This window comes from Lissotriton helveticus, chromosome 6, assembly GCF_964261635.1.
Source record: "Lissotriton helveticus chromosome 6, aLisHel1.1, whole genome shotgun sequence".
Classification (NCBI taxonomy): domain Eukaryota; kingdom Metazoa; phylum Chordata; class Amphibia; order Caudata; family Salamandridae; genus Lissotriton; species Lissotriton helveticus.
The window spans coordinates 225,508,694-225,534,227 of NC_136067.1; the positions used below are offsets into that span (position 1 = coordinate 225,508,694).

At 47.3% G+C, this 25,534-nt stretch overlaps 1 protein-coding gene and 1 long non-coding RNA gene across 4 annotated transcripts in view; one reads left to right on the top strand and one right to left on the bottom strand.

Moving 5' to 3' along the window:
- Nucleotides 1-22,446, bottom strand: part of RCAN2 (regulator of calcineurin 2) — a 649,138-nt gene extending 626,692 nt beyond the window's left edge. Inside the window, exon 1 of one of the 2 annotated variants that reach the window (XM_078647650.1) lies at nucleotides 22,424-22,446. Coding sequence is in view for 1 of the 2 variants with exons in the window: in XM_078647648.1 (XP_078503774.1) it covers nucleotides 17,436-17,604 (169 nt within the window). In the remaining variant the exon portion in view is untranslated. Of the gene's footprint in view, nucleotides 1-17,435; nucleotides 17,620-22,423 lie in introns of those variants that run through there. The other variant, XM_078647648.1, reaches the window with a different exon arrangement.
- The window catches only part of LOC144762455 (uncharacterized), an 81,279-nt gene that overhangs the window by 6,144 nt on the left and 49,601 nt on the right, over nucleotides 1-25,534 (top strand). The window lies entirely within an intron of this gene.

Sequence of the window (25,534 nt, forward strand, 5' to 3'; positions counted from 1 at the left end):
ATAAAAGTGCAGCAAGACAACAGAAAAAGGGACATTTTTACTTTGGAGTAGACAGTCACAAATTATTACATTGTATTCAGTTTTTTTAACATTTCTCCTAGACCAAATATTATATAGTAGTGAGTGGTGTATTCTAACATTCTTAAATGTACTTTGTAGGTGTAACATCTGGTGACGGGGCCAGCGCGGAGGTGGCTGTGTTGGGCGAGGACTCGGAGGACTCTGGGGAGGAGGCGGTGCAGGAGCCGGCGGAGGGTCCTGTGGGGGTTCAAACGGTGGTGGCGGAAACAGGTAAGCTATATATTCCTTACTTATTGAGATTGAAGACTGCATAGTGTGCTTTCTGCACGGGTGTATTACAAATCAACCAGGTAGTAGCCTCCTCGAAATGTACTTCGACTTAGCTGTGAAGTTTTTGGTGAGAAGAATCCCAATAAGTTCTTAGACGAACGTGATGGATGGGATGAACGAAAAGCGAAAGAAGGGTGTAAGTAAGTGGGACGCGAACTTGTATGATGGCTGGCAAAGAAGAACGATATGTGTTTGCTTGGCCCCCGAGGTGGCTGGGAAGGAAAGAATATGGTATGGTGCATGGCTGGGTCAATGATGAAGCAAGGATGGGTGGAAGGACAGCAGCCTGGGTGGGTGAAACAGAAACTGTATGTGTGCGTATACTTTGACTGAATGGATGCCTGGAGCATGGTATTCTCTGACTCTTAGATAGCACATGTGTATCTAGAGAGAGTAGATGGTCGCCAGATGAACTAAGTGTTACCTTGAAGAGCATGTACCACCGCACCCGCATGTCCGTTCCAGTGCAGGGAAGGCAAGGAAAAGAAATTGTAAATGTGTCCAATACTACCATGAATAGTAGCAGTACTTTGTATTGCGTCTGCAATCACAGCATATATCTGGTTATTACGGTGGACACTCCGTACCTCTCTTAATAACTTTAGTTTACTTGTAGTACGTCATTCATGTGTGGGTGTATCACTGTTCACTCAATATTAAGCAAAGCACCTAAAGTCATCCCATATGTCATCAAATACGTCCCATGTGAAGTGATAGATAATCAAATTACTTAGCTTCTTCATTTTCCTTTTCTAGTACTCATTTGCACTGTAGGGTGAAAGGTAAATTAATTAAGCAGTAGCCCTTGTAACAGAGTATTCTCAGTGCCACCCGTAATAGAAAAGTAATAGCTTCACCACCTGCATGTACTGGACCGGTACAGTAACGCAAGTCTGTCTCACTTATCATGGTGTGCAACTTTTTTTCTCGGGTGCAAGTTCACTGTGCTGTCCATGTCATTCTGCCGGCTTGCATAAGATAACGTACCAATTTCCCTAAACAAGAGAGAAGAAGAAGAATAAGACTGGTGTACTGTCATAGTCGACTGTAATGGAAGTCCATAGTGGTCGTAGAATTTGTTCATTAAACTACCACTAATGTTAGAGCAAGGATGCAGAAGTGGGAGGTTACATAGATACTGTCCTCAATAGTTATGTACTGTGCTTTCAATTTGCTACTTGTACTGTGACCCAACTTTCGGCTCAATCACTTTGTGTTATTAATGCTAAGGAGCATTGGTTACAGACTATGTCTTTCTTTCTTCATATAGTTGCTCCTTCCAAATCAACAACACGGAGGGAGCAGGCTAGAATGGCCCGGCAACGGAGGCTGGAGGCCACTGTCGCCGAATATCGGCGGCTGGTGGCCCTGGAGGAGGAGGAGGACACGCAGTCGAGCGGGGCAACAACAACATCCTCGACTGGGACCGCTGCATCCTCCTCCGTGACTAAGCCAGCGGGACCGAGCCGGGCTAACAAAGACAACCGCCACCGCCAAGCAACAGAAATACCAGCTTCCCCCCACAGGAGCTGCAAGGAACGCCAACGCCGCCTACGAGTCCGAATGTCCAACCTGGAGCAGGAGGTCCTGAAGTATAAGAACTTGGTTAAGGGCCTCCGCTCCGAGCTTGCCACCCTCCGCAAGGAGTATGATGCCCATGCCGCAAAATGCACCAGCACCAGCACCCTCCAGTAGTGGAGTGTCCCTTGCCCTTTTTTTATAGACTTTTGGGGGGTGGGATTTGGGAGTTGGGATCGTTTTGGGACGTTTCAAAGACAATCGTTGGGGTTAGGGTGGGTGAGGGAAATTATTTTGTTAGGGCTACATAAATATATTTTTAAACTTTATCTGACCATACCTGTTTTTTACTGCTTTTCAGTCTGGTGGGTGGGGGGCGGGGGTGTAACAGTAACTTTGTTTTCCTGAACAGTCGTAGGACTTTAGTAGTACAACCGTCAATCTCTTGTCTACTCCGAAATAATACTCCATTATACTACCTCCCACCAAACGCTTATCTTACCTGTAATTTGTGTTAGAAATTAGGGCTAGGCCCAGGGCTGGCTCCACGTGAAATGGGGATTAACGTTGTCAATCCTGGGCGGGTGACATTTCCTCATTGCGGTGGTACTAGTGGTGTGACACAGTGGCAGTTGCATGCCTATGGAAAAAAAGAAAACGAAACCTTGTTTGTCCTTACTGTAGCATTACAACGGTTACGGTACGATCGAGAATATAGCAGGTGACAGACAGAACAGTGCCATAATGTAGCCTAACAAATGGTAAAGTATTTGCTTGCAAGTATAACTAGTACTTGCGTTGAATTTATTTGACATTGGCTACTACTACTAGAAGATATAGTACTGAAGCTGAGTAAGTCTAGAAGATATCCTCGTATTCCTTCACCAGCCTGTTGCTATGACCTTATCCTCCCCAGCAAGTGTGTGGAATTATTGATGTCATTTTAGTCAGACATCAAGCAAAACAACACAGCCCGGGGGAAGAGGGTTAGGGTTTGTAAAATGGATGGGAATGGGGGTTTCTTTTTGGGTAGGTTTTGTTGAGAGAAGAAAAAAAAGCAGAGCATGGACAAACAATAATTGAAGATAAAGACAATCTTTGGTTACAAACTAAAGCTAAGCACATGCAGTCACACTCATAGAATAAAACAATGGATACTGTATCTGTATTGCGTATGTTGTTGGAGTTGTCCTGTTGAATTTGGTAAGTAAGTTGCATGCAGCAAACAATTCCTCTTATTGGCGGCACTCCTCCATTCCAGCTGACGCTTCGTCCATCAATGTTGGTGACCACTGACAGAAGACACCCTGTCCACTGCCTGCCTGGCGGATGTTGACTGAAACCCGGCCTGTAATTATTGAACGGAAAACAGGAAGTGCTATTACAATACCACTGATAAATAAATAAAAGGTATGTACGCTGTGTGGTTCAAAAATGACACTTTGATTTCCCTAATAGACAGTACAATATTTTTGAAATTGCGTGCTCTGTCTGAGTCACCTTTTTAAGGATAAATAAGTATGGCCAAAATATTATAGCGGATCTTTCCCCTCAAGGTAGGTGTACTGTAAACTGTGTTTTAGAACAAAATTTGACCTTCCCAGCAATGCTCCCACCAAGACCCTTACTAAAGCCAGTCGCAAAAATGTAGAAGAACCCCAATCAGATCTCCAAAAACGATGCCTAGCAGAAAAATGGTTACAAAACATACTTTGAAAGTAACAGTAGGCCCAAATACAGACCGTGGATTGTATTCAAACCACTTGCAAGCAAGCAAAAGTATCCATAGCCAGCATCGCTCCAACAGTGCTCTACAACACCAGAACTGCGTTGCAATAGAACCCCCCGAAAAACATGCAATCCTGCTGCTAGGGCTAACCCTAACGAACCCTAACTTACAAAAAGTGCTAAAACTGGTGTTTCCTTCAGGATTTTGTCCAAAACACTTCTATCCGGTATTAGACCTTCCCAGGAATGCCCCAGGCAAGACCCGCCAACCCACCCGGAAAAAACCACCCGACAACACCCCCAAACAGCGAAAAAGCTAAATCTCATACTTACAATATCTCTCGGCCTTCGGTCCAAACGCGGCGCTGTGCAGCTAGGTCATCATCATCAATCATCATAACTCCTGTTTTCCACCACGGATTTCCTGAAAAGCAAATGCAATCAAGATTAGATTGTCGCAGCAGTGCTCCCAGACACCAAAAATCACCCACAAACACCCGGAACCCCGCCAAAGAGCACCCCAAAGGCAAGCAAGTCAGCAAAAACGGCAAGAAATTTCCACCTCATATTTGGTCCAAAACACTTTTGTCCATTATTAGAGCTTCACAGCAATGGGCCCAAATCCGTCAACTCACCCGCAAAGAAGTACAACACCCCCACAAGTGCTGAGTCTTTCTTCATTGGGCGTAATCCAGCACTCTGCTTTGAGGGAAATCGCAGTCTGGAGGAGGAGGATAGAGGAGCATGTTCTTCAGAACTTGTGAACCTGAGGAATGTAGACTGCGGCACCTTCAAATCAATAAGCAAACAAGTGAAGACAGTTCTGCTGATGGTCTTGTTTTTGGGATTAGGTGATTAAAGTTTGAATTAAATTAACTGTGCAAACCAAAGAAAGAGAGACAAACAGGAATAAAAGTGAATAAGGACGAAAAAGAAAGTTCTTGATTCATTGTCTCATTTTCAGGGCTCGGTGTCAGGGAATAAGAAGAAGATTTCGTCATCATACTCTGCGAATTCAGGCTGGATGAGGTCAGTGCCACCGAACAGAGAACAAATCCCCTCATCTACGTTGCCGTCCTCCTCGTCTTCATGCGGCGTGCTTTCTCGTACTTTGTAATCTGGTGGTATGAGGTGCTGATTCATCTTGATCATTGTCAGCCGCTCCACATTTTTGGGCGAGAGGCGGCTCCGTTTGGGAGTTACAATGCCACCAGCAGCACTGAAAACACGTTCAGAAGACACACTTGCGAGTGGGCAAGACAAATAGTTTATAGCCAGGTTGGAGAGCTGTGGCCACAATTGTTTTTTGCCATGCCAATACTGCAATGGCTCATCATTAAGAAAGACCTCTGTTGAGTCATTCATATAGTCCTGCACCATCGGCTCAAGGTCATCAACGGTTCCTCCACTTTGCTTACTTTTTGCTGTGCCTTTGACATTTTTTCGAGAACCATACCCAAGCAAACTTAGCCAATCCTCTACAACAGCCACTGATACTGTTGTGTGTGGTGCAGATGATCCAGTTGCCTTTAACGGCTGAGAGGTCACTTGTGCCCCAGCCACAGGTGCAGAAGTGGATTCTTGTGACTGGGGATGGCCTGCTGATGCTGATGCTGATGTACTGTCTTCTCCTTCAATAACCTGCCGTTCTTTTTCAAACCTCTTGGCTGACAAGGCTAACCAATGTTTGTACTTTTGAACATCTGCATCAGCAAAAGGAAAGAATGCTTCGCCTGCCAGTGCCTTTTTGTAGCGTGGATCCAGAATAGTAGCACAAATGTAATGCTGTTCTGACTTGATGTTTTTAAGACGTTCCTCACCACGTAGGCGCTCTAATAATTTCTCAGACAAAATAAAATGGTCTTTTTTTTTTCATCTTTTTCAAACTCAGAAGACACCGCCATCAGTTGGTGCTCCAGCATGCACAACAATGGGATAGCTTTTCCCAAATTACAGTCCTCCTGGCTGACTCCACGCGTGAAGAACTCAAAAGGACGAAGCATGTCTGTCAGGCTTTTAACTATGTCCCATTGCGCCGCACCCAACCGCATGTCCTCCTTCTGAGATGTACCCTCTGTGAAGAAATAGTGATCGAGTACCGTATACTGCTCATACAGACGCTCAAGCATGTAGAAGGTTGAGTTCCAACGTGTTGCCACCTCCTGGATGAGTGCTTTCACTGGCATTTGACGTTCAAGTAGCAGTCTCCTCAGATGCTTCCGGGCCTTAAAAGAATGGCTGAAATGGTTGCACATTTGGCGGCAGGTGGCCATTACCTCGAACGCTGGACTGTGTTTATCACTCAAGAATTTTTGAACTACCAGGTTGATACAGTGCGCCAAACACGGCACTCTAAAATAGTCACCCTTCCACATGGCCTTAACTACATTGGCGCCATTATCCGTGGAAACATAACCAATCATGCGTTTTTGGGGGGATAGCATTTTCAAGACCTTTTTATTAAACTCTTCCAAAAGGTTTTCTGCTGTGTGACTTTTCTCCAAGCCAAACATGGCTAGTGTTGCATGTTTCCGAGCAGCTTTAAAAACTTGGTCCGGGTCAACACCTGCGTTTAGCTTTGCTTTAACACCTGAAAAAGAGACCCAGTGTGCAGTGATGCACATGTAATCAGCGCCTGCGCCACTGGTCCACATGTCTGTTGTCAGATGTATTGTGTGAACAGCACTCTTCTGCAAAGCTGCCCCAATCGCCTCCAGCACATCTTCATGTAGTGCTGGAACCGCAACTCTGGCAAAATAGAACCGGCTAGGAACCTTCCATTTAGGGCAGAGCGTTGCCACTAATTCTAGAAAACCTACCGCTTCTACAAAAGAAAAAGGGAGAAGGTCCACAGCTAGCATTTTAGCCAGCTTAGTGTTATACAGACGCGTCAGTGGGTGGTTGCGTTCATATGGCACGTCTGAAGTAAGCATTGTTCTAATGTTGCCCTGGACCAAGCATTTACGGGCTGATAATGACTTCGTTGACCCAATTTTGCTCGCTGGTGAACTTTTGTGCGTTGGTGTCTCAGTCGCTCCAACACTCTTAGTGTGCCTCACATTGGGTGTGCTGCTGACAGGGGTACTGGGTGTAAGGGAAGTGTTTGACACGTCTTCTTCCTCCTCGTCATCATCAGATGAAACATCAACGTTTCCTTGAATTCGGCCTTTCTTGATCGCATCTAGGTGCGCAAACCATTTGACAGTGTGCTGTCTCCTAAGATGACCTCTCTGGCCTCCGGTACCATAGTTGGTACCTGGCTTACCACGACTAACTGCTTGCTTACAAATGGTACAAATGGCAAACTTTGGATTTTTTGGACAAACAGTAAAGAAGTCCCAAACTGGGGACTTGAAGTGTCTGTGGGACATGGAGGAGGCGGCGATACTGGTGGTGGTGGTCATGAAGCTAATGCCAGATGAAGTGGAGGATCTGGATTGCCCAACTTTTGTACGTTTTGCACTTTCACCGCCACTAATTAAGGTCGAGGTTGACGGAGGTCTCTTCTTGCCAGAAAGAAATATGGAACGGGACGAGTTGGTGTACTACTTAACTCCAATGATTGTGGTGTTTCCACTGCCTCCTCATCGACAACATCATCATCATCATCACGCTCAGCAGCTCTTCGGGCTAGGGTCAAAATGTCTGTTTGCTGCATGCCCGCTGGGGCTGCAGTGACCTTTATGATGACTGGGTCGTCGTTGGCAGAGTCTTCATCAGCAGCAGTATCCGCCACTTCTTGTTGAGCCTCATCACACTCCATAACTCTGAGACTTTGGACGAGCTTCCTTTTACGCTTAACTACCTTTGTCGGATCATGGTGTGCCTCACTCTCAGACGGCTGTGGTGCTGGTTCCCAAGTTTGATCCGTATCATCAGAAGGAGGTGTGCTTGAAGAAGATGTAGACACCACCCTTGATCTCTTCCTTGCTAGGGGTGTGGAAGACAATGAAGGATCATCAGGAGGAGTGGCTTCCTCAAATGATACCTCGCCTTGATTGTCGATTTCCTGATGTGCCCCTACTTCGGGAGGAACAACTATTGTGGCCACTTGTGACCCTCCATGCACCTCTGCTTGCGCATCTCCTTGCGCTGCCTCTCCTTCCACATGTACTTGGGCTTGTACTTGCACATGTGATTGTTGTTGCGGCTGTGGTTGTTCAACACTCGTCAGATGAGCTACAACAACCTGTGTTGATTGAGGGACATTGCTGCTGCTTTCTTGCGATGAGCCAACATCACTGGTCGATGGTGATTGAAGAACTATACTGGCTGCCTCTGCAGCACTCAAGGGCTTGGACTTAAGTTGGAGTGGTGGTGGTGGTGGCACTGAGCCCAATGGAGCGGGGGTGCTGCTGCCAGCTTGGTCCCCAGCAGATCCCGCTGCTGCTGCAGGCATACTTTTTTTTTCACTCCCAAAAAAAGGGGCGGGCGGCACACCAGTGTCCTTGGTAACTTGCTTCTTCTGCTCCTTACTGGCACCTTTCTTGCTAGAGGAGCTACGGGTTACTTTTTTTGGGGCCATCTTCTTCAGAGCAGGTCAGCAGGCAGCAGTTGCACGAGTTGCAGAGGGTTCTGTGTCCAGACGTGACGTCGCGTGACGTTATGCTGCACACACACACCGCTGCAGGACTTCTTCCTGGCACTGGTGGTTCTCTTGAGTCTTCTTGTGCACCTAAAAGCAATGGAAGACAGAGGAACATCAGTTCAGTTATACACCCCAAAAAATGGACAAAACACAGAACAATGAGCACAATCCCATGCCATCCATGATGTTTACATTGAAGACACCCCACAGAAAGACTAGGGACATGCAAGTATGCAACACTCACTACCCCTGGGCATAATGGATGAAAAGTAGGCAAAATAAGTGCATGCCTCAGACACTGCCTCTCTTCAAAATGGCCCCTTACACCCCAAGCACATGTTGCCTGTACCAGCCAGCACTCAAGATGGCCACCACCACCACCCACATGGCCAGTCCACATCAACAGTACACCCCCCAAAAACAGAAAAACAGCCAGAAATCACCACAATCCAATGCCATCCATGATGTTTACATTAAAGAGAGTGAGACCAGACCACACCACAGGCACACTCAGTCCATGCACCACCACCCCTGGGCAAAAGGCCACACCAGCAGCCCCCCAAAAACGACAAAAAACAATAAAATAAGCACAATCCCAGCCCATCCATGGCCTCAATTATGTTTAAATTCAAGAAGACACCCCACAGAAAGACTAGGCCCATGCAACACTCACCACCCCTGGGCAAAGGGCCTCACCAGCAGGCCCAAAAAAACGACAAAAACCAATCAAATCAGCACAATCCCAGCCCATCCATGGCCTCAATGGTGTTTAAATTCAAGAAGACACCCCTCAGAAACACTAGGCCCATGCAACACTCACTACCCCTGGGCATAAAGGATGAAAAGTAGGCAAAATAAGTGCAGGCCTCAGACGCTGCCTCTCCTCAAAATGGCCCCTTACACCCCAAGCACATGTTGCCTGTACCAGCCAGCACTCAAGATGGCCACCACCACCACCCACATGGCTAGTCCACATCAACAGTACACCCCCAAAAACAGAAAAACAGCCAGAAATGACCACAATCCAATGCCATCCATGATGTTTACATTAAAGAGAGTGAGACCACACCACACCACAGGCACACTCAGTCCATGCACCACCACCCCTGGGCAAAAGGCCACACCAGCAGCCCCCAAAAACGACAAAAAACAATAAAATAAGCACAATCCCAGCCCATCCATGGCCTCAATTATGTTTAAATTCAAGAAGACACCCCACAGAAAGACTAGGCCCATGCAACACTCACCACCCCTGGGCAAAGGGCCCCACCAGCAGGCCCAAAAAAACGACAAAAAACAATCAAATCAGCACAATCCCAGCCCATCCATGGCCTCAATGGTGTTTAAATTCAAGAAGACGCCCCTCAGAAACACTAGGCCCATGCAACACTCACTACCCCTGGGCATAAAGGATGAAAAGTAGGCAAAATAAGTGCAGGCCTCAGACACTGCCTCTCCTCAAAATGGCCCCTTACACCCCAAGCACATGTTGCCTGTACCAGCCAGCACTCAAGATGGCCACCACCACCACCCACATGGCCAGTCCACATCAACAGTACACCCCCCAAAAACAGAAAAACAGCCAGAAATCACCACAATCCAATGCCATCCATGATGTTTACATTAAAGAGAGTGAGACCACACCACACCACAGGCACACTCAGTCCATGCACCACCACCCCTGGGCAAAAGGCCACACCAGCAGCCCCCAAAAAATGACAAAAAACAATAAAATAAGCACAATCCCAGCCCATCCATGGCCTCAATTATGTTTAAATTCAAGAAGACACCCCACAGAAAGACTAGGCCCATGCAACACTCACCACCCCTGGGCAAAGGGCCCCACCAGCAGGCCCAAAAAAACGACAAAAAACAATCAAATCAGCACAATACCAGCCCATCCATGGCCTCAATGGTGTTTAAATTCAAGAAGACACCCCTCAGAAACACTAGGCCCATGCAACACTCACTACCCCTGGGCATAAAGGATGAAAAGTAGGCAAAATAAGTGCAGGCCTCAGACACTGCCTCTCCTCAAAATGGCCCCTTACACCCCAAGCACATGTTGCCTGTACCAGCCAGCACTCAAGATGGCCACCACCACCACCCACATGGCCAGTCCACATCAACAGTACACCCCCCAAAAACAGAAAAACAGCCAGAAATCACCACAATCCAATGCCATCCATGATGTTTACATTAAAGAGAGTGAGACCACACCACAGGCACACTCAGTCCATGCACCACCACCCCTGGGCAAAAGGCCACACCAGCAGCCCCCAAAAAACGGCAAAAAACAATAAAATAAGCACAATCCCAGCCCATCCATGGCCTCAATTATGTTTAAATTCAAGAAGACACCCCACAGAAAGACTAGGCCCATGCAACACTCACCACCCCTGGGCAAAGGGCCCCACCAGCAGGCCCAAAAAAACGACAAAAATCAGCACAATCCCAGCCCATCCATGGCCTCAATGGTGTTTAAATTCAACAAAACAGTTGTATCATGCACCCCTAACCAACCCTGGTCCTACTGGATACTGTGGCTACCCACAATATAATTTATTTAATGTTCTGAAAAAGTTCCAAAATTTTACTTGCAGCAACTGTAATGCCCCAAACAAACTTACTTGTGAAAGTTGATTTCTAATCCAAAAGTGATCCAAAGACAGTCAAAAAGGCCTCAAATCCAAATATCCAGCAGCACCCACAAAAAGTAATCCTTCCAGCTCCAGATCCAAATGAGAGTGACCAGGAGATGGACAAAGCACTGGGAGGAGCCTGCTGGACAGGAACAGGAAGTTGGAGACTGTGGGGCACTTCCTTCCTCCCCCCCCCCCAAAAATGGACTCCTTGCAAAAAAAAAGGCCATGCAAATGTCAATCTGAGGAGTGATTCTGATAAAAATCATAATTTTCTGGAGGTTTATCCTGTTTGCTGGTGATTTTCTTGTGCAGAATTGCAAAAGCTCTATTTCGCGAGTGCGAGATTGTTCCTTTCCGCCGCAACTACGTGTTCGCAATTGCGAACTCTCGCGAGGTGTGCTGTGCAAGGTGGCAAGCCGCGATTACGTATTCGCGGGCGCCAAACTCCCGCGGGATCACGCAGCAAGATCCAAAATGGCGCGTCACTCGCAAAGAAAAACAACTCGGCAAACGCTAAATGACGGAAAGTGAACGCCGTGCACCACGCCGCGCGCCGCAACCAAGCAAAAAATCCGCCGCGAGCGGATTCACGGATTTTCGACAAATTTGCGAGAGTTCGCGGATTGCGAATTTGCCGAAAATCCGAAAAATCCGCGAGCGGAGCGGATTTTACGCCCATGCTTATTAGTCTTACCAGTAGGGGTGAGCAGAGAAGTTTGTGGAACTTTTTTGGCCTTTTCTAATGCAGATGCAAGTGCCTTCCCCGGATAATTTCTTAGACAAAACCTTTGAATACACTCTTGTGCCTCGAATTCTTCAGTGACACTACAGTTTCATTTGAGTCGTAATGATTCTCCATTTGGAATATTGTTATTTTGTGTAGTCGGACGTCCTGTGCTGAAGTGGCGTACACTATTACTAGCAGTGGGTTTACAAAAGGTTTTGCTATGTAGAGTCATATACTTGACATAGAGTTAAAGATCTAAGAATGTTATCTTATGTCTGTCATATTCTAAATATAATTCCACATTCAAAGAATTGTTACTCCGAAAAGTATCGTTTTCTAAGAGTTCCTCAACAGAGTCATTCCATAAACAGAAAATATTGATATAACAATACCATGCTAGTACTTTATGGTATCCAGTAAGTAGTCTTTCATTCCAGGCATGCTCTCTCTCATATCATCCAATGAAGAGGTTGGCAAAGGAGGGAGCAAACCTGGCAGACATAGCTGTGCCACACACCTGATGGAAGAATTTTTTTTGAAACAGGAAATAGTTGTTCTCAAGTACAAAATTGGTTATGTCTAAGAGCATCTGAACACGTTTATAGTGACTCGCACTTTTAAATTAGAAGAAATATTGTAATGCTTTGAACCCATCTTTATGGGAAATAATGGTGCATAGGCTCTTAACCACCATAGATACTAGCAGATATGTGTGTTCCCATGGGATTCCAGACAATTTGCCCAGAAGATTTTTGGTGTCCCAAAGGTAAGATGATAGTACACTAAAATTGTTGCCAAATAAATAGCAATATATTACGACATCTTTTCAGTGCAAGATCCAATACCGGATATAATTGGACTGCATGGTGGATTAGCACCTCTCTTGTGTATCTTGTGCAAAAAATAGATGATAGGGATTATAGGATCATTGACAAATATATCTATATTCTTCCACATCAAAATATTTCTAACCATTTAGATAATAGTGTACAACAATTCTGGGTAGCTCTAATGTAGCATATGCCTGACCATCTTGCATAGTCAATGGCAACATTAAGTTGTTCGAAGTCTTCCTTCTCATAATTGAAAAAAAATCCATAAGAGCAACATTCTCCCCTTTGTCAGTTTCACGTATTATCACATTACAATCTTGCAGTAAACTGTTCATAGCTAGAATTTCTTTATTGGATAGGTTAGTATTATATTGTATGCATCACAACAAAATCTTTAACACTCGAGTCATAAAAGGTCTCAATCAAATTCTCTTTTGAGGGAAGAGAAACAAAAGTAGATTTCCTGGTTAGTCCACTATTTTGTAGACTGTGGCCCTCCATGGTTAGGTCATTGGCTAAATCTTCAATGTCTGGCGTACCCGAATCATCAAGGCCATTAAATAAGACTTTTGATTTTTGTGCATTGCGTTATTTTTCTTTTTTATTCTTTTCTTCAGCCCTGAAGAAGCGTAGACAAGATTCCGTTAAACATGTGTTAGCTACTTCAGTGCTATAATGTCTACATGTTACTACATTGCATCAAAATTGTCATGGCTACTGTGAGCCTTTTTTTGTGACAACTTGTAGGCCAATTTAGTGATTCTGGGTTTTGATTTGTGCAAGTAAATTGATTGACAAAATGTAATTCAATTGATTCTTCGTGTAAGCAACCAACTATATAAATATTAGGTCAACAATCTAGCGTTGTAGTTTATATTTTCTTTGTATTACTATTTGAACTCCCCACTACCATCATTGTATTCGACTAATTGTAAGATAAATGAGGTACAGACCTCACTAAAGAGTATTTTTGAGACACTGAGGAATTCCCATTGTTATAGACAAACAATGTGGATGAACCCATTGTAAGAGGACGGCTCACTTGTATATGAGTGCCAAGAAACCCTTTGGTTTGTTAAAAGACCCCTTACCCACCAACCTGGTTGGTGCATGCTTCATCATTGGGATCCCAACCGGGCAGTCGAATACCCCCCGGTTGTGCTGCGATGCCTGGTTACAGCGGAGCTGGTTATGTTATGTTATGTTAAATTTAGCTTATAAAGCGCACGTACGCCCGTAGGCTTCATGGCGCTGTAGGAAGTTTTCATAAGCACAACACAACAACAGGAAAACAGTTTAGAACATCTAAGGATAGGCTTCCCTAAAAAGCCAGGTCTTAAAAGCTAGTCTAAAGGCTAGGATATCCTCGTGTGACCTTAAAGAAGCTGGCAAGGAGTTCCAGAGGGAGGCAGCAAGAAAATGAAAGGAGCTGCCGCCCTGACGTAGTTTCCTAACAACCGGCACCGTGAGCAAGCTTTTGTGACCAGAACGGAGGTTGCGAGAGGGGATGTATCTGGCAAGCAGGTTAATGATAAATTTAGGGCCCTTGCCTTGTAGTGCCCTAAAGATAATGCAGCCGGTTTTAAAGGCCGCCCTCTGGGCTACCGGCAGCCAATGCAGATCTGCCAGGCCTAGCCTGATGGACTGCCATTTAGGAAGCCCACAGATCAGCCTGGCCGCCTGATTTTGAACCAGCTGCAGCCTCTTGAGCTGCCCGGCTGGAAGGCCCAAATATAAACTGTTTGAGTAGTCCAGCCTAGACAGCACAAGGGCAATGGTCACCTGTATCAGGGCAGAATGGGTAAGGAAATGAGCAATCTTTCTAATCTTGCGCAGCTGAAAGAAGCATGCGGAGACAACTGACCCTACCTGACTTTTCAAGGAGAGCTGGTGTCGTGTGATAAGTGAAGGAAGAGGTGAAAGTTAAAAATATCTCTGGGAATCCTTACTAATTAGACTTTATACTTAGCGGCCCAGGATAAGGCTAAAATTGAATGGGCAGGCAACTGTGGAGAAAAAATGCTCCTTGTTGTCCCTAAAAGTTGGTCCACATGTTTCTGCCCCATAAAAATGGGGGCTTTCGTCAAAACCAAGTGGGTAGGTGTGTAATGTGTGGGTGTGGCAAAATTATGCCACATGAATGGTGATTTATAGCACACGAGCTAAGGTGTGTTGTTCTGTGAGTGGTGTCTGTATACTTACTGAACCACGAGTAAAAAACACTGGCTACGTGTTGCTAGTAGCTTATAGCAGGACCCGGGAGGAGCGCCTGTCTGTAGTCATACATTCATCAAGACGAAGCACCCGCTGAAGGCACCTATTCTGTTCTTGCCGAGGTCCTGGATGTTTCAATTCCCATTGTTCACAGATGCATTTTTTTGCAAGAAAAATGGGGAAGAATAACACAAATGCTGTAAGTGGAGAGCATATTAAGAAATAACTGCATATGGAAAATATTGCAGTAGGATTGTAATATCCAGACATTTGTCTTACCCAGACCTAAGTACGGGGAAAAGGTAAAATATGTTCGCTGTCCTGGAATATTTGATTACTATGAAACATTTTACTTTTTAGTGCAGGTTTTGTGTAGACTTTGTAGAATAACAAACTAAACTGCTTATTTAATAAAAAATAAACTTGCGAAGGCATCCATATTTTGCGGTGCACGTTGTAACTTTATCGCTTAATGTTTGCATTCTTTTTCTTTTAAGCTAATTTTATTGAATGTTATACTGTTAAACAGTCAAATATTTCATAGGATAAACCCAAGCATGCACAGTCAGAATTAATCCAATAATGGGAAAACAACCACAGGTGCAGTGTGAATTCTTGATGCAACATTTTTGCACCACACATCAATTTTTTTTAATTCCAATGCTAACCGCATGAATGATTCATCCGACACGTAGTTCGCCCTCTAGCTGTTAGGCAGTTCGCTTTATCAATGCTGGAATAACATAAAACAAAATCATGGTAAGGCAGTTCTTATCATTGGTTTGCACACACATGGTATCATTACACAGTAAGTTTTGTCACTCCAAGCTCTATATCAGAAAAGTAACTGTGATGTTAGTACCAGAGTGTGAAAGTTTCTTTTGTTGTAAGTTGAGTAGATGGAAAATGATCACAGTTCAAATGTCTTATCTATGAGAACTGGGGATGTGGGAAGCCAAGGAGGCAACTGAGAAGAGAGATTAAGGAAGGGGCAGGAAAATTCTCTGCGGGTACCTTAGAGAAGGTGTTATCGAAATCCACGGTTGAGTATCTGTGAAGGAATCAGATCGATTCTGAGTCTAGGTGGGGGAATCAAGCAAACTTTATCATCTACAAGTGCCCAATATATAGCCCAGAACCACAACATGTCATGTTCATCCCAACAGATTCCTTGCCCTTCTGAAGCGTTTAAGAGATTGAAACCCTGGTGTCAAGATCTAAACAGCACTGGTTATGTTTTCTATCTAAATTTAGAACGGCTCAGCAAGGGTCATTGATCAGTCCGATCCTTTTTAATATTTATCTGAGACCATTGATCCCATCATTAAATCCTATAACATCAAGCTGGTAAATTATGCAGACGATATGCAGCTCATTCTGTCTCTTGAAGGCAGAGATTCTCCGTCACTCAGTAACTTCCACGAATGCATGCAGAAGACTGCTAGATGGCTGACAGATAACTCCCTGCAGTTTAATGGTGGGAAAACGGAAATCTTACACTGCACTGTGAAGAAAATCCCTCGTCCACTTCCAGACAACTTCTGACCCATTCAGGCAGATACGCCTCCCACACCAGCGGTAGCAGTGCATAATCTGGGGGTAGATTTTGACAACAAGTTGAGTCTGGAAAAACATGTGAATAAAACAGTTGGAACCTGCTTTTCCCTCATCAAAGCTTTGCGGAAAATCCTCCCCATGTTACCTTTGTAAGCCAGGGCTCTAGTAGTTAGAAGTGTTATTTTGAGCCGACTGGACTACTGTAATGCACTGCTCCTCGGTGCCCCCAATGTCCTCATTCTGAAATTACAAAGAATACAGACAATAGCCGCAAAATTAGCTTTAAAGAGGACACAAGGCGATTCTGCATCTGCGGCTCTCAATGATCTCCACAGGCTCCCTCTAGCTCAGAGAATTCAGTTCAAATCATTATGTATTGTCTTCAAGGTCCTTAATGGACTTGGACCTTTGTCACTGCAGAAAAAGTTTGTCTGGCACTCCCCATCACAAAACCTTCATTCTTCCACTGCTCAGCTGGTCGGTGCCACCAGAAAAAGAACCTCCAGATTTGGGGGGAGAGCTTTCAGCTGTGCGGCTGCCCATCTGTGGAACAATCTCCCGCCCAATATCAGACACATAAAAGACTTCCTTCAGTTTAGGAAAAAACTTATATCTTCCATAGGATGTGGTGCAGGTTATTCATCCGGTGGGTAAATAAGTGCATGTAGAAGAACCTCTGTCATGTTCAGCGCCAGGATACCCGTGGGGTGACAGTGCGCTTCAGAAATCCTGGTTACATTACATTGTGATTATCTCAATATAAACTGTGAGTTATGGAACTGCATTAACCAGAATGCACTTTGTAGGACTGTGTGAGACTGCGCCACGGGGCCACTAAGGTATCGACTGGAGACACTGGATTTGTTCGAAATATTTATTGATATTGGTGCTGGATAAGGAGACACTCCATTACAAGCATGAAGACAGCAGTCTTGGCCTCTTGATCCCGATGTTCTTCTCGGGCGTTCCTCTCCTCTTCCCTCCACTCGGACAGGAAAATGGCAACAAAAAAAACAAAAGAAAAAGAGGCTTTTTAGGGTACGGTTATCGGACCAATTATCTAATTAGGGAACGGGTGTGAGGAGTCACCTAAACCGGTACTGGACCTCGGGTGATAAAACCCCAGGGGGTGTGCAGATCAGAAAGGTGAATGGTGTTACGAGTCAAAAAGAAAGCACCAAAGAAAGAAAACACCACCAGCACACTCCTGTGACCTCCCCGTAGCTTTACCCCGTCCCGCCCCGTGACCAAGCGTTCCGTATACGAGCCCGTACCTTTTCTAGCCACACTTCCCTTGAAGCGTGGCCGGGCGATTCGCAGTTTCGTTGGCCTCCTGGCTCCTTGGTACCTTCGTCCCCTCCGATTCCGACACGCACCGTCCTTCCTCCGCTCTCCTCCGTCCTCGCCTCCCGTCCTCTGCACTCCTCCGTCCTCGTCTCCCATACTCTGCTCTCCTTCGACTCCGCCTCCCGTCCTCCGCTCTCCTCCGTCCTCGCCTCCCGAAGTGTCTCCTCCTCACCAACACCGGCTTTCGCCCCGACAGGTTCCGGGAAGGCTTCCTTATCCGCCTTCCAACCGCTTGATTGGTCGACATGGGGTGACGTCATGATGAAGGGCTCCGCCTCAGGGGAAGCCCAGGCCGAATTAAAGGGCCCGCAGTCATCCTGTGGACGGGGTGGAAAGGAATAAATGTTAAAGTCCTCACCCCGTCCTAGCTCAGTGGTGGCCCCGTGACACATCCCACCCCCGGGATTTTCCCGATTGGGGGAAATCGGAAAGCGTGACAGGAAGTCCACATTCCCCTGATCCGCACCCTTACGATGGCGGACGTCAATTTGATAGGGTTGCAAGGCCAAAAACCACCGGAGGATACGCTCATTATGACCACAGTTACGCTGCAGCCAAGTCAGGCGTGGTCAGTATAGAGAACGAAGGGTCTCCCGTCCAGGTAGTAACGTAACTTCTCCACCCCCCATTTAACCGCAAGGCATTCCTTTTCGATAGTGGAGTAGGCTTGCTCACGGGGGAATAACTTCCTACTGATGTATAGCAACGGTCTCTCTAGGCCCCTCCCGTCTTGTTGTGAGAGAACGGCCCCTATTCCCACCCCCGAGGCATCCGTCTGTAGGATGAATGGCTTTTGGAAGTCAGGGGAGATGAGTACAGGTGAGGAGGTGAGGGCCGTTTTTAATGCCTGGAACACTGTGGTTTCTCGTTCCGTGGGGGCCGGCAGTCTGGGGGAAGTGTGTGACTTACGCAGCAGATCTGTGAGAGGCCCTGCCAAGTCTGCAAATTGGGCTATGACTCGCCGATAATATCCGACCTTTTTGTTTTGGGATATGGAACAGCTTGTATGGCTTCGAGTTTTTCTGTTTGGGGTTCTACTAGTCCTTCCCCTAATACGTAGCCCAGATATTTTACCTTCTTAAAGGCGATGCGGGTTTTTTTGGCATTAATGTGCAAATCCGCCTGTTGAAGGCCGGCGAGAATGTTGTCGAGATGCGTGAGATGGTCGTCCCATGTCTTGCTAAAGACAACGATGTCATCTAGGTATGCAGAGGCATACTCTAGATGCAGAGACAATAAGATGTCCATGGCCCTTTGAAAAGTGGCCGGGGCGCCGTGCAACCCAAAGGGCAAGACAGTAAAATGATAATGGCCAGAGGGAGTGGAGAAAGCCGTCTTTTCTCTATCGGCGGGGTTAGGGGAATCTGCCAGTATCCCTTGGTGAGGTCGATGGTGGTGATATATCTGGCCTAACCAAGGCGTTCCAACAGCTCGTCCACCCTAGGGAGAGGATATGCATCTTGCTTGGAGACTCGATTGACCGCTCGAAGGTCAATGCAAAACCGGATGCTGCCATCCGGTTTTGGCACGAGTACCACTGGCGAACACCAGTTACTGTGAGATGGGACTATCACCCCTGATTGCAGCATGTTGTTTACTTCCTTCAGAAAGGCTAGCCGACGGGCCTCAGGGATGCGGTACGGTTTTTGCTTTACCACCACACCGGGCGGGGTAGGGATGGAATGCTCCGTTAGGTGTGTTCTGCCTGGTTGGTCTGAAAACACACCTGAATAACGAAGGAGGAGGGAGAGGACCTCTTCTTTCTGGTTTAGGAGGAGGTCTGGGTTGATTGGGGTATCCCTGACAGTGTGAGGAGGGGTTGAGGCAACACCAACCGCATGTATGACTTGAGGGGGGTCCCGAGCCATTTTTTCAGGATATTAATATGGTACATTTGGGTTCTGTTTCTAGATAACTGAAGCAGGTAAGTAGTATGCCCTATCTTCCGGAGGATCTTGAAGGGACCCTGCCACTCCTTTTTCAGTTTATGGGTAGAGGAGGGTAACAGAATCAAGGCCCAATCACCTACATTTAGTTCTCTCCATTTCTTCCCTCGGTCATAGAACACTTTCTGTTTGGTCTGAGCAAGGGATAAATGCTCGTGGGCTAGGGTTCTGAGCTTGTGGAGTCGGGTTTGTAGTTGGCGAGAATAGTCCAAAAGAGCTTCGGCCTCTTGGGCTCCTTCCTTCTCCCAGCTATCCTTCGTGATTTCCAGCAAAGTCCTTGGTTTTCGTCCGAACAGTAATTCGAACGGTGAAGTCCCCAAACTAGCTTGGGTCTGGCTGCGGAGAACAAAGAGGGCTAGGGGAAGCAACTGGTCCCAGTCTTTACCATCCCCCGACAGCAGTTTCTTGAGGGTGAGCTTTAGGGAGCCGTTATAACGCTCGACCAACCCGTCTGTCTGGGGATGGTAAACAGAAGTTTTTATGTGTTTAATCCTGAGCTGCTCGCACACTTGTTTCATCAGGCGAGAAACGAAAGGGGTACCCTGATCGGTAATGATCTCCCTCGGGAACCCCATATGTGAGAACACCTCTACTAGTCTTTGTGCGATTGCCACTGAGGTGGCAGCCCGGAGGGGAAAGGCCTCCGGGTAGCGAGTGGCGTAATCAACCAGCACCAGTGCGTATTGGTGTCCCCTTCCGGACTTGGGTAAAGGCCCTATGAGGTCCATCCCTAACCTGTCAAAGGGAGTACCGAATATGGGTAATGGATGTAAAGGGACTGGGGGTGGAATGTAGGGGTTACGTTTCTGACAGATCCGACATTCTTGGCAATATTTTTGTATCTGGGCGTACACACCTGGCCAAAAGAAATGTTGGAGTATAGCCTTTCCTGTTTTTTCGGCCCCCGAATGCCCGGCCAATAAATGCGCATGAGCGAAGAACAGGATCTGCTCTCGAAACCCGAGGGGAACCAGCAACTGGGGGGTCGCATCGGCTTTCGCCATTCTATACAGCAGACCGTTCTTCTCAATAAACGTGGGGTATACCCGGGTCAGGGGATTCTGGTCGTCACGTGCTTTTTGCCAAGCGTTGGTAAGGCTAGCGTCATTTAATTGTGCCGTCCTGAAGTGTGTATCCCTCGCCCATGGCTCAGACAGAAGAAGGGAATCTAAAGGCTTCTGTGACTGTTTGAGGACCTCTAGATGTAATGGGTAGAAACAAGGATTATCGACCCCTATGATAACTGGTTCCGGGAGATCAGACATTACCCCAACCATAGCCTTGGTTTCTGTCCCTGCTTCAGTATAGAGGGTGATCTTAGCCATGGGGTACTCTTTGGTATCTCCGTGGACACACCGGATGTGAACTGTTCTTCCGGGTATAAGAGAAGAGGGTAAGATCAGCTCCTGCTTTACCACAGACTGCTTACAACCGGAATCCAGTAAAGCCCTTACAGTTTTCCCATTTATGGTCACACTTACATAGAAAACTGTCCCAGTCTCTTGTGCATACAGAATAGAGCGGGCGCATAGCTCACGTCCATGGGCTCTTCCTCTTTTTCCTTCCTCTTCCGACAATATCGGGCAATGTGGCCCCATTCACCACATTCATAACATTGGGGTCCCGAGGCGGTGGGAATATCCGGTCGTGGATACCGAAGACGCGGGGGTTCCGTCATCCCTTTTGGTGGTTTCTTGTCTATTTTCCCAGGGGCTGTAGATTTGGCGAATTTCTCAGGTTCTTTCACAGAGGGCCGACCCTGGGCTCTAGCATACGAAGTAGCCATCTCTATGGCGTGTTCCAAGGTTAAGCTGGCATGCTGCTTTAGCCAGCGCTGGGTGCCATAGGGAAGGGCCTCTAAGAACTGTTCCAAATACACCTTATTCATGACATCTTCCATACTGGACTCGTGGGGTTTCAGCCAGAGGTCGGCCGCCTCCTTCAGTTTATAAAATAGTGTCTTAGGGAGGTCCCCAGGGGTCCCTCGTTCCTGACGGAACCTCAATCTGTGCGTTTCGTCGTCCACTCCTAATCGATCCAGGATATATTGTTTCACCAGGGCATATGCACAGTTCCCATCCCTATTTACCATCTGATAAGCCGCCTGGGCTTCTCCCGTTAGAAGGGGCGCAAGATAGAATGGCCACCTATCGCCTGGCCAAGAACTAGCCCTAGCAGCCCTTTCGAAATTTAGGAAGAATGACAGGGGTTCATCCCCGGGGGCATATTTTTGGAGTGGGACCACGGTACCTGGGGGTGGAGCGGTAGGTCTTCCCTGTGCCAGGGTGGTCATAAGCTGGGTCTGTCCCTCCGCTAGCTTGAGCAGGTTATCGGCTTGGGCTTGCATAGCTTGAGCAAATGCTGTCCGGTCCGCCTCGGCTTGGGTGGTGGTCTGTCCTATAGCCCATTCTAGTTTCGCCTGGCCATCTTTCAATTGCTGGATCAAAGTCTCCATCCTTTATCGGACGGTGGTTCGCCTTTCCAGCCTCCTATCTGGCTCGCCACTTGTGAGACTGCGCCACGGGGCCACTAAGGTATCGACTGGAGACACTGGATTTGTTCGAAATATTTATTGATATTGCTGCTGGATAAGGAGACACTCCATTACAAGCATGAAGACAGCAGTCTTGGCCTCTTGATCCCGATGTTCTTCTCGGGCGTTCCTCTCCTCTTCCCTCCACTCGGACAGGAAAATGGCAACAAAAAAAACAAAAGAAAAAGAGGCTTTTTAGGGTACGGTTATCGGACCAATTATCTAATTAGGGAACGGGTGTGAGGAGTCACCTAAACCGGTACTGGACCTCGGGTGATAAAACCCCGGGGGGTGTGCAGATCAGAAAGGTGAATGGTGTTACGAGTCAAAAAGAAAGCACCAAAGAAAGAAAACACTACCAGCACAGTCCTGTGACCTCCCCGTATCTTTACCCCGTCCCTCCCCGTGACCAAGCGTTCCGTATACGAGCCCGTACCTTTTCTAGCCACACTTCCCTTGAAGCGTGGCCGGGCGATTCGCGGTTTCGTTGGCCTCCTGGCTCCTTGGTACCTTCGTCCCCTCCGATTCCGACACGCACCGTCCTTCCTCCGCTCTCCTCCGTCCTCGCCTCCCGTCCTCTGCACTCCTCCGTCCTCGTCTCCCGTACTCTGCTCTCCTTCGACTCCGCCTCCCGTCCTCCGCTCTCCTCCGTCCTCGCCTCCCGAAGTGTCTCCTCCTCACCAACACCGGCTTTCGCCCCGACATGTTCCGGGAAGGCTTCCTTATCCGCCTTCCAACCGCTTGATTGGTCGACATGGGGTGACGTCATGATGAAGGGCTCCGCCTCAGGGGAAGCCCAGGCCGAATTAAAGGGCCCGCAGTCATCCTGTGGATGGGGTGGAAAGGAATAAATGTTAAAGTCCTCACCCCGTCCCAGCTCAGCGGTGGCCCCGTGACACACTTGGACCCACTTCTGATCATTGTGAGCCTCCACTCCTTAATATTCTGTAAACTTTTGAATATCATAAGCTCTGACCCCCTTGAGCTTTTTTGTTGTTGTCAAGGTGGGGTAGTTGATGTGTGATTTTGGTGTATTGCCAAGTTATGCAAGTTATGCAACGGCCTTGAGTGAATAGGAGTGTCGCACTTCTGGAATACCGTCGAAACAGAAATGGGCACAAAGTGAAGGCATCAGGGGAGGGCTACACGTGAAGACGTAGTGCACCGAGAAACCCCCCTTGGAGTATTTGTGAGGTTTGCCTTCTGCACTGTACTCATGCAACTCAAGTACAACTGTTTTCCCAATATTGCATTCTGTCAGGCCCAAGGGAAGTGGTTTTTGAAACACATACATAATTTTGAGATGCTAATCTATAGTTTGCAGGATCGGAAATTTTCTAACATAAATGGGACTTCTTCTTGGACAAAAACATTAGTAGTTAGAAGTTCTACTAGCTGGTGGATATGGGATGAATTCTTATTCTTGAACTCATTTTGGTCATTCAAAACTGCTAATAACTTATCACAAGTAGACGGAGTTCTCCACCACTGGGAATGCGAGCTCCTTATGGTAACATTTGCAGAATATGTAAAAAGTTGATTTAACTTTTTTGAAAACTAGTAAAAATATTTTGCATTAAATATTAATGTAAACTAATTTTATAAATGTAATTTCAATGTAAAACAATATAAAAAATGCTTCAGCACCATTAACCCAAATTTGAATTAAATATTAAATATATTAAATGAAATGCAAATTATTCTTTTAAAGATTTATTTTAAAAAGTCGCACCTAGGAGGGCGTGGCTAGCAGTCAGCCAAGATGGCCGCAATCTAGCGTAGCTCCGTGACCAGAGAGCCCCTTTCCTAAAAATCCGTCAACTTATCCGATTCATAGCAGTCATCACACAGCAGAACCTGAAGCGGTATAACCTCCGGTGCATGTAGCACTAATCGGTATCCAGAAACCTCCGAAATTCACGAAGCGGCGCCGGCGTGTACGCTGGGGTCTATCTGTGAGACGGAAGCCGGGGACTGCAGTGCGGCGAGGGACAGCGAGACCCGCTTTCTTCGGAGGGACTGCGGCGCGACTTTGACGACTGCCGGTGAGAGGCGCCCATCCGAGCGACGCGTCCTCGGAAATCGAGACCCGACAACGGAGCAGTGAACCCTCGCCTGCAGCTGGGGGCCGAAGGGCCCAGACGAGCTCCGAGGAGCGGCCGGTGAGAAACAGCGGCTCTCATCTGAGGGGGAAAATCGAGTGGCAGCACCAGCAGCGGCCCGCGCTGGATGTCTTCCGCCTGTAACACACTCACCCGGGGCCTCACAATACTGTACCAGGGCCGGTGAGAAATCAGACAAGGAGCCCGGTGTGGGCTCGCGGTCTACCCCCCCCCCCCCGCTATATTACTCCGGACAGGCACAGGAACGAGGGGGTTTACGTGGAGGGCCCACACTCAACACAAGGGCTGTGACTATTAGGAGAACGGGCATACCAGGCGGGAGCGGCCCACTTGCTTTACCGCGAACACAGTGACTCAGGTCGGTTGGGCAGTGCTGGGTGTGCTGGAGTGACGGTTGGGCACCCACATTGCACCAAATTCACAGAGGGCAACATATACTTCCTCACACCTATCATGAGTGGTAGAGGCCTGAAAGGGCAACAAGCCCCGAAACTTGACAAATTTGCTTATCGCAATGGGGTGCAAGATGACACACGAGATGAATTACGACAGACGCCACCCCGGACAAACGATGCGTCCAACACTACAGAGAAAGTCACATTGCAGGATGTAATGGCAGCGCTGCAAACAATGCAAACATCCATAGGCACGATATCTGTGGACATATCATTAATAAGGGCAGACTTCGGGAAACTGTCTGACCGACTCCTGGAAGTTGAAAAAACGACAACAGGGATAATGGGAGATACTAAGGACCTCCAACATAAAGTAAAAAGGCTTGAGGATGATAACGCCATGCTTAAAGCAAAGCTCGACGACCAAGAAGGACGTTCGCGGCGCAATAATGTACGCCTTATAGGTGTGCCGGAATCGGTGGGGGGCCCGGCACTTGATCTATATGTAGAAGACCTTATACACAATCAGCTCAAACCGAAAGTACTGTCAAACTTTATCTCGGTGGAACGAGCCCATCGTGTGCCGGGGGGAAAAGCTAAGCCGGGAGCGCCCCCACGCACAATTCTGGCGCGAATCTTCAACTTCAGGGACCGCGACGCCATTTTGCAGGCGGCACGGGTCCGCACACCGCTACTTATCGACAATGCGGAAATCAACTTCTATCCTGACTATACCGCTGCGGTGGCACAACAAGGACGAGGCTTCATGGAAGTAAAAAAAGAACTCCGGGCCCGGGAGCTCAAGTACTCAATGGTTTACCCAGCAAAACTGCATGTGGAATCGGATGGGAAAACGTTGTTTTTTGAAACACCGAAGGATGCACAAGATTGGCTGGAGGGGTGGCGACCTGCGAGAGGACCCAGGCACCGCGACACGCACCGACATAACAGAGAAGGAAGCCTGCTAGCGCAGGAGGAAATTGAATGAGGTTTGACTTGCAACACCTCGGACCAAGTTCACGAAGCCGT